Raw genomic sequence first — 9639 nt, forward strand, 5'->3', positions numbered from 1 at the left:
TGTCCTGATATACAGTACAGTATACAGTATATACAGTATGTGTCGATAATAAGGATGCGTAGATAGTTTACAGTTTTGTCATCTTTTGTTTCTTAATGTTTAGGTTGTTTGGCGTAAGCTGGGAGATGCTGCCGGCTCCAAGCCATCCATTAAGCAGCACCTCTCTGGAAACCAGTTTAAGGGACCTTTGTAGTTGTTGAAGGCTTCAAAAAAACTGATGAACGGACCTTTGAACAATGAGGCTCTTTGCATGGGACATTCTGTTAAACCAAAACGCTTTCATTTGACTGTATGTACATAATATCTTCTGATGTTTATGGACTAAATTTCATGGGTTGGCAACAACTTTGGATACAGCACCATTTTACCAACCATGACACTTAGTATTACCTTTAGACTAAAAACTTGTTTTAAATTATTAGCCAAGCAAATACTAACAGGTATCTGACTAAGAAGTATTCAAGACTGGCAGCTAGTTTTATGTTTTTTCACTCCAGCATACTGCCTACTATTGTTAATTGGTTTCTGGTCTATGTACTCTATGTACAAAACATGTACATTAAATAGCTTTTCAATGTTTTAATTCAACTTTTCCTAATACAAGGCTCACTTCTCGTTAAGCTGCATTTGGTTTGTACAGCATTTCTGTATAAAATAGCCAATAAGGAGACCCACTTTTATGAACTGTGTTTGTTATTACCAGAAAAAAAGTAATTAACCACTGGCACTTTTATGGAAGATAACTGTCCTTTACCCTGTTTTCTTTGAGAGAATTTAAGATAAGCTATTGTAAAAGTAACGTTTACTTAATTAAACAATACTTTAAAAAAAAAAAAAATTTGTGGATTAAGGATAGATTTAAAATATATATCCTACCATAGCAATAGCATATTGTCACAGTTTGTAACTGCACCATGGTCATGTTTGTGAATAACACCTACAATATCTGTATTGTTTTTAAAACCGCTAAGGTAGAATTGGCCATATAAAGTTAGAGGCTGGAAAACATAGAACACTTGCTGCATTTGTACACCAAGTATATATTTTACATTTGATAATTTATACATACAAGTATAATCTTCATATTGTACAAGTAATATATTGCTATCAAAATTAACAGAAATATTGATCTAAATAAATAATAAAAAAATCTAAATGCACAAAGTCTGAACTGTACTGTTTTAGTATTACGTATAACCTTAACCGATAAAAGTTCATTGTCTTCCGTTACTTAAATATTTAGTTTCACATAACAATGGAAATGAATGATTTCAGCTTAAAATGTCAATCTTGTTTGATAAAGTATGGATGCCGCAAGTGATTTCATCAATAGCAGTGTATGTTTCTTTACAAATGTTTAGTCACAAAATAATGATGTGTCGACAAAAAAAAAAAAAAACTGCCTATGGTTTTGCTATTTGTCCATTAAGTAAACAATATTAACTTATTTGCTGTATTTCAGTTTCAGTTCAAAATACAGTATTCAACCATAGATTATATTAGATACATGTAGGGTTTCATTTTAAAATGAAAATGCAATAGCTACTTTTGTCATACTGAGCTTTTGTAAATAGAATCTAAATTAGTACACAAATCACACACTAAATCTATAACAGGGCCAACTGCAATTGTACACTCATTTGGGTCTTATAAAAAAAAAAAAAGTTTGATCATGGAAAGTGACCTTTTAAAAAAAAAAAAAATGCATAGAAAGACTGCATACTACTGACTTTTTATATAAACTAATTTGAATACAAAGTGATATAAATTTTGAATATTTTCATAATGTTACAATTTTTAAACGTGCTGCTTCTTTTGTGGATGAGATTTTGATTTGGAATCTGATTTTATAAAAGTTCTGTTTTATTTTTCTGTTAATGTGATACACTATACTGGAAAACCTGAAATCTACATTATTATGTAAATATAAATTCATGTAGTGTGAATAGCAGGCATTTGTAACCTCTAAAGGAACTGTTTTTTTTTTCATAAAGTGTATTTAGCAAAAGATGAACTGATATTTTTTAGCAAATTAAACGTGACCTAAAATAGACCACTTTCAGCTGATTTTTGAAAAAATAAAAAGTACATTCTTTGCATTCTTGTGGTTGTGTTTAGTATAAGAAAACATTTACAATAAAAAAGAATATGCTGTGGGGTTTTCTTTTCTAAGAAAAGTTCATTTTGGTTGTTAAAGTTCTTTCATCACCAAATACACAATAATGATACAAAACACATATTGTCCCTTCTGTACAATGTAAATAAATAGACTAAAAACTGTTTGTAGTCAACAGACCTCTTGTGTCCCCTCCTGGTTAGTATGAAAATTACACATTCACTTGTTCAGAATCTGTTACAGTGGCAGTATTGAACAATGTGTGCTGACTGGTATTAAACATTTCAAATGTTTCAGCTTGTACTAATGATTCTGAACCATTTAACTGTCCAATACATACTGTATGTGGAAGATAATGTTATGAATGAATGGCTGCCATGAATTAACTGCATACTTCTACTGCCACAAAGAAAGTCATAACACAGACATATATGTCTAAAACGTATATTACATTTACAAAGCACTTACTGCAGTAATGACTTGGTATTCATTTATTATCATGTAAAAGCCATATTGAAGTCACATTTGGAATTAAGAGCTTTAAGACAACTGAAAACAAATTGGTCCTTAATTCCCTTACCAACTCAATATCCCATACATAAATGTTTCTCATGCTTTATTGGAGGTTTTTTATTTATTTATTTATATTTCAAATAGATGTTCTTCTACCCAGTAAAATTGATCTACAAGCTCATATTTGCAATACATGTGTCCATTGAAATTCAGATTCTGGATTTTCACATTGGAATGCTTCAAATAGATCAAAGCAACATCAGAGTACACATCTCGGAGACGTGACATTTTTGAAAAATCCTTTCTCGCTGTACAGATTGTAGATATTTTTTAGAATACAATTCCCAGTACTTGGGAGTAATATCTTGACTTAAAATGTGAAGATCAAACTCCATTTGTAGGAACCCAAATACATGTCCATCCTCAAACTTATCTACTCACCTTTGTACAATGATACACGCCCAACTCAAATAGAAACAAACTAGCTAATACAGATGTATAATATTATTGGTTTTCTTTTTTTCTTTTTATTTTTTTTAGCTCAAGCACTACAAGAAAGAAAAAAATGGTGGTTTCAGAAGTATGTAAATAACACATCTACAGTGTTTGCCTTGTATTTTCACTGATTGCACCCTATAAGTGTATTTAAAAATATCACAGTCTCCCAAAACTGTTGTTAATCAATATAGATAATGTATCATCCAAAATCATTCTTACAACTATAGCCATGGCTAAACTATTTACAGACAATACAAACTCAAATTAGCATGGAATATTATGCTTTTTAAACCAAAACAAAACACATTTCATTTGGTTTCTATTTTTATCTCATCCAACCTCCACGACTCATACCTCCTACTGGGGGCATGCCAGGTGGTGGCAAAGGAGGGACCTGTGGCTGCCCACCTGGAGGGCCAGGATGCGGTGGGTAGTTGGCAGGAGGGATGCCCAACCCTGGAGGTGGCACACCATGGCCTGGGGGCAACCGAGGAGGGGGAGGATAGTTGTGGTTGTATCCAGGTGGTGGGTAGGCAGGAGATGGAGGTGGGAGGTTCGGAGGGGGGTAGTTTGCTGAAGGAGGGGGCACTGGGGGTGGTGGATTAGGAGGGTAAACATGTGGGTGGTACGGCATTGGCGGTCCATACGAGGGAGGCATGGCTCCATAAGAGGGTCCTTCTGTCTTCATCATGGACTGTAGACTTTGATAGCCCTCCCCAGACATGTAAGAGCTTGATGTAGACATGCCCATGATATAGCTGGATGGGGGTGGAGGGGGCGGGCGGTGAGGTAGTGGGGGTGGCTGATGAACCGGAGCTTGGTGAGGAGGAGGGGGAACTGGTCCTTTTGGTATTTCAATGGAATCGCCAGTCACAGCCAAATCGGCCTCTCCCACAGGCGCAGACACTACCGGAGGAGGCTTGCGATCTGTTAGTAGAGAAGTGTCCACACTGTTTCAATGTCTCGTTCATAAAGAGACAGATTCATCTGCATTTATTTCATGTATATGCTTTTGACAACAGCCAAAAACAATATATTGCTAAATGCCTAGACATTTTGTTAAAATGATAGTTAATGCTTCTTACATACAAATACAATAGTCTAGCTTCTACTGCAAAGTGTTTTTTTTTTGGCAAAGTCGATATTTGTTTTGGAAACTATATTACACCTATATATTACAAAGTCAATCCAGCAACCAACAGACTTAGTAATCTATTCATCCAAAAATGTAGTGTAGACTGCAAAGACATACCAGGTTTAATAAAACAATACAATTAACTGATTTGTCCAGTCAGTTGGAGTATGCCTTTCTATTTCAGTCTTTGATGATATAAGTCAATCTACCTTAGGGTTTACACTAAAGAACCTACTGATCCATCATTGCTGAACTACATTAACCTTGAGACCTAGTTACATAACTGCAACCATGTGTTTGTCTAAAGTCCTTTGCAGGCTCAGGGTAAAACCTGCTTACAATGCCAATATCATTTTGCAGTTAGTATGACGATGTGGAGTGTCACACACATTCACCAAGCTTTTTCTGATTTATAAGAGATATACATTTGCTGATATGCTGAATAGAGAATATATGTAATATTTAGATATTAATAAATTGCAAAAACTCAATGACCAGATATTTTGTATTTGAAGATGTCACTATTGAATAGAAAGCTTAAAGATGTTAAAGCAAGCTAATCAAACTGCCAGCTACTCACCTGGTGGGGGCTGCACGCTTGGTAGTGGTGGCAGTGGTGTCTCCAGTCTGGGAATTTTAGAAACCACTTGCTCTGTGCATAAAACAAAGATGATTAGAAACCTTGTTCATGTCTAAGAAATTAAAACACACACAATACAATATGTCGTTGTTTCAGCAGAATACAATGTTATGAACTCAAGCATTTGTATTAATTGAACATCAAAGTCTTTTGTGGTTACTTGAATAATGCATTCCTGCACACCCACCACCGCAGGTGTTTCGAACCTTTTCAAAATGCATGTCTTGTAATACATCTCTTACCTGATACCTTGCTTTCATCCTTAGGGGATCCAACCTGTGAATAAGAAAGAAAAAAAAAACACACAAAAAAACAGGATTTATTTACATATCAACACACTGAACAGCTCATGTGACACAGTGTACAAAAACTTTGGTAGGATCTACAATATCTGAACTAATCTTCTCTGTTCAATAATAAACTAACGTTGCTGATGAAGAGACTGATCATGGCGGATAAATGGTTAGGGTGGATATGTGACGGGTAGATATGCGACAGATTACTGTACTTAAATGCCCCGACTGAATTCATTATAAAGAATGGTAAGAGACTCAGGTGGTGGTGGCAAACCACAACAACCTCATTCACGTGGTCTACTTTTGCAAGCGGTTAAGATTCACTACTCTACAGGGCATACATTCCCCTTGAAACATAATTTGAACAACAATGATCTTCCCAATTACCAACATTAGAATCATATGAACGAAAACATAAATGTACTTGAGCTGGCATTAAACAAATGGATTGATCTCTCTGTGGTGTGGGAGGCCAGTACCTCTAAAAGAAATGTTCTGCAGATTAGAGATGCCATTCTTAGAACATATCCATACGGAATATGTGCTATCTTGTGGAGAAACACGGCCTCTCACTTAAAAGATAATTAGCTTGAATCATTTAATCTTAAATCAATGCCAAATGGATACTCCACTAAAAGAGAGAACACATTTATTAGATACCCTATTAAAAAAAGCATGCTTTCATATATTTAAGTTTGAAACTAACATGTGGTCTTTTCAGCTGTTTTGGAGGACTGGATTGTGGGGAGGCTTTCTTGGCCTGTTGTCCCAACTGACTTTGCCCAGAGTTCTGGCCTTGTGCCTGTGCTAGTGCCTGTAGCTGCTGGAGAGTTGGCATGATTTTCTCTTTCTCCTGGATCTGCTGGGGAATTGGCTGTTTCCCCTGGGAGTAAAGATCAAGGATCTGATGGCAAATGTCTATAATTGGGGGGGAAAAAAACACACACCAATAAAACTAGAGTAAAGTTAATCATCGTGCAACACATTTTAAAAAAATGAAACAATTGATCAGGGTTTTCATTTTACTTGCCTTCCAACAGTTCAACTGGAACATCTTGTACAAACTGCTCCCACCATTTACGGTACATCTGTTTCGATGCCCACTCCTGGATCTCAAACTTACACAACCGGCCAGCAAGATACATTACAGCTACAGCAATTATCTCTGGCTCCCACTGCAGGGACAGCATGGTGCACAAGCTGAAACACACCACAGAAAACATTAGAAACATGTGGCACATCAAACTGAAAGCAACAAAATATAACAACAATATATACAAAAGACTAAAACAATAAGAACTCTATTTATCATGTTTAGGAGCCAAGGCTTTTGATTTGAAAGAACCTTTGAAATTATATGTTCAGTTTATCTGCATACAGAGACATTTCGACAAGACACCACGAGAAATGACCCTTAAACCTTGCAAAACAATAATTTCTAAATATATAATTTTTTTTACCTGTCATTTACAAATGTCCAGGCCATTTGCACCAGCTTCTGTAGTTTGTTTTTGTCCCCTAAATAGATTGAACAGAGTTAATATTTATTTACATTTAAGGGGTTTATGTTTGTGTGTGTGTGTGTGTGTGTGTATATATATATATATAACAAAATTTAAAAAATCACCATAACTCTACCAGTTCTTTTGTAATTTTACAAGATTTATACAGCCACCTTATAGTATAAAGTGGCTACCCTGTAGAATTGTCAGCTACTGCCTACCATGAATATCCATACCTTTAAGTTGTTTTGCATATCGTAGGAGGAACTGGTAAGGATGTTCCACCTGCAAGTCAAACTTTATTGTCTGCAGCAGTATTCTCTCCAGCACCATTACTTCCTCCTAAAGAAATGAACATGACATGTTTTTGTGTTTTACTTTAACCAAAGGACAAGAGCTGTCTCTCCCTGGAAAGGGGAAATGGTTAACTAGAGAAGCTGAAAGGAAATTAGGGATCAGGAATCTGTCAATTACTACGTAGAAAAAAGTTAACTCTGTTGAAATTCAGAAATGAATATGTTTACTCACATTTTTGCATTAAATATTGTTTAGAATTTAAACAAAGTGAACATAATGTAAAAATGCAGATTTTATTCTAACATCCATATCATTTAAATGCTGGCTAACAATGAAAAAGTTCCCAAATGCTAAGACCACAAATGACACATTAGACAACAGAAGAACAGAAACAAACTTAAAAATAAAATAAAAAAAGATCCCTGGTAAGAATACAAGTAAAGACATTTCTAAGATTAATTTCAGGTTTTGTTACAGTTAAGCAAAACTTACCTTTGGGTCATCTCCAAACTGTGCAAACTGAACATCATTTAGTAAACTGCGAGCCGTTTTGATGATATCTTTACATTTCTTAGGAGTTTCTTCTACCTTTCCAGCTAGAAACAGACAGCAAGCCCCAGTGACCTACAGAAACAACAAAGCAACGTGTCAAACAGAACAGTAAACCCTAGCAGTTGCACAGAGTAATACCATTTAAATGTATTATTCTGACAGGTAAATGCTTTGCAGCAAGAGAAAGATTTCAATTAGAGAAGCTCAGAATCGGAATACTTACATATCTTGGAAACTGTTTGAAGGAATGAAACATATAAAAACGATGAAAGTAGATAATCCCAGTTGCCAGTGTGTCATAGTGTCTGATATTTTAGTTAAGGAATTCAATTAAAAATGAAGCTATTCTTTTTCACAAATAAAAAAAAAATGCTAACCTATTTGGACATAAAGGTCAAGGGATATACAAGGAGGGTAAACTAAAAAATAACTTCAGTTGTTCTGACATAGATATTGTTATATACTTTTTATAATGCTAAATCAAAAAAATGTCCTTAAAAAAAGATGCAGTTTTTTTTTTTTTCTGTTTTAAATAATGGTACACATGACAAATACAAATCACAGGTGTTCCAAGCAGAATTTGAGATCATTTGGAAGCAAAGTAGAAGTACCACTTCAAAATACACAAAATTGGTTGGTTACTTAGTAACACTAAACATATATACAAACTCACTGCATAACCGGTCAGTTTTGAATCCAAACAAACAAAAAAACCTGAAGATACAGCATTGGTCAACTGTTTGTTTTTTTGAATATTAAAATGGACCCACAAAAGTATTTGTTTTGCCATAAACAAATAATAAAAGGATACAGCCCCAAGCGGGTTCCCACATCAAATATGAATCTTGCTCCCTCCCGGCGGTATCTGGCCTCTGTTGCTGGATCAAGACCTTCAGACTGGGAGGGGGTATGAGCAAGATCCTTCTTGTCCCAGTACCAGCATGGTTTTATGTGGTCCAGGCTTGTCACAGGAGTGGAGTTCTCCTTATTTTCCTTCATTTATTCAAAATAACCTAAAGCTGGAGACCTCTGAATATCCTTTAACAAACGTGTGTTTCCTAATCCTGCAAAACATTCAAAAAAACACATTAAAAAGCGACATATCTACATTTGTATATCAGAATAACATGAATCATTTGAAATCTGAGGGCTAAATGCTATAACATACAGTTTACAGTACGTTTCATAACCTCAACATTATTGGCAGGTGCAGAGTAGCAATTTGTTGCATGCACCTGCCAATAATGATGTTGAGGTCCTGCAACGTATTATCTCTCCAAATAAAGCGTGTTATTCTGGGTTCTAAAACAAAACTACTTTAAGAAATACCTACAAATTTAATTGTATGTAACAACCAAAATAACATAAATAGCAAGAAAAAAGAGCACAATTAATAACAAGTTCAAATGTTTACTTATTATCACTGCTTTCACAAACCCAATTTAAGTTGTGTTAAGTTATTACACTCAGTTATCTTATACTACGAGTGAAATGTAACTAGCAACAGGAAACAATTTATTACACTGAGTATAATAAAAGATCCACGTAATTTAAACAATTATTATTGTTATTCATGAGACCGCTGGTAATTTATGTACTACGGAACACGCACCACATCGTGGTTCATGCAACGACACAAACAAATGTAACTAACTGCTAGTACACCAAAGACATACTGTGAAATTTAAAAGACTGAAGTTTGTTTCCTTTTTTCTGATCTCAAAAGTAAACGCTATAAATAAATAATACCAACCTGAATACAAAGGAAACTATGCAATCACAAATGTAGCTGTGAATCGCGTGTGAACCAATTTACAATCGCGTGTTTTTACTTTAATTTTAAAACATATATCATTCTACCACCGTGGGGGCCGCCATCTTTGAGAAATTAATCTTACGTCATCACGCTGTCGTAGCTATGAAAACGTCTTTGTTATTTTTTTTCTACCTTTATAAGCGACTGCAGTATTGGCCAATCACAGCTTTGCATTCTTAACCTATTTTGGTATTAATGGTTCCGTGCTCCAACAACCAATCTTGGAAAAAAAAAGAGAAGCGGATCAGAGCCAATGACAGAGCAGAATATGCAG

The 9639-nt window shown here is 35.1% G+C and overlaps 2 protein-coding genes across 4 annotated transcripts in view; one reads left to right on the top strand and one right to left on the bottom strand.

Moving 5' to 3' along the window:
• LOC131697610 (coiled-coil domain-containing protein 85C-A-like) overlaps positions 1–2177 on the top strand; it is a 41520-nt gene extending 39343 nt beyond the window's left edge. For all 3 annotated transcript variants that reach the window (XM_058987813.1, XM_058987811.1, XM_058987812.1), the window contains one exon: positions 104–2177. In XM_058987813.1, coding sequence (XP_058843796.1) covers positions 104–193 — 90 coding nt within the window. In that variant the 3' untranslated portion in view covers positions 194–2177. The remainder of the gene's footprint in view (positions 1–103) is intronic.
• A 415-nt stretch (positions 2178–2592) lies between these two features.
• Positions 2593–9478, bottom strand: LOC117416672 (cyclin-K-like). The gene is made up of 11 exons (XM_058987810.1): positions 9303–9478; positions 8361–8613; positions 7773–7854; positions 7490–7621; positions 6937–7042; positions 6659–6716; positions 6229–6398; positions 5905–6116; positions 5145–5178; positions 4843–4914; positions 2593–4054 (listed from the first exon to the last, which is right to left on the bottom strand). The coding sequence occupies exons 2-11, from the start codon at positions 8546–8548 to the stop codon at positions 3453–3455; spliced, it is 1656 nt and encodes a 551-aa protein (XP_058843793.1). The 5' UTR covers positions 8549–8613; positions 9303–9478; the 3' UTR covers positions 2593–3452.
• Positions 9479–9639: the final 161 nt, after the last annotated feature.

The sequence above is a fragment of the Acipenser ruthenus genome, chromosome 15 (genome assembly GCF_902713425.1).
Source record: "Acipenser ruthenus chromosome 15, fAciRut3.2 maternal haplotype, whole genome shotgun sequence".
NCBI classification, from domain to species: Eukaryota; Metazoa; Chordata; class Actinopteri; order Acipenseriformes; family Acipenseridae; genus Acipenser; species Acipenser ruthenus.

Excerpts from the sequence above, each read along its gene's own strand:
- LOC117416672 (XM_058987810.1), bottom strand. The coding sequence starts at position 8,548 with ATGAAGGAAAATAAGGAGAACTCCACTCCTGTGACAAGCCTGGACCAC. Across the intron at positions 6,717-6,936 it reads ATATGCAAAACAACTTAAAG|GGGACAAAAACAAACTACAG; the intron begins GTATGGATATTC and ends CAATCTATTTAG. Across the intron at positions 4,055-4,842 it reads AAGCGTGCAGCCCCCACCAG|ATCGCAAGCCTCCTCCGGTA; the intron begins GTGAGTAGCTGG and ends CTCTACTAACAG.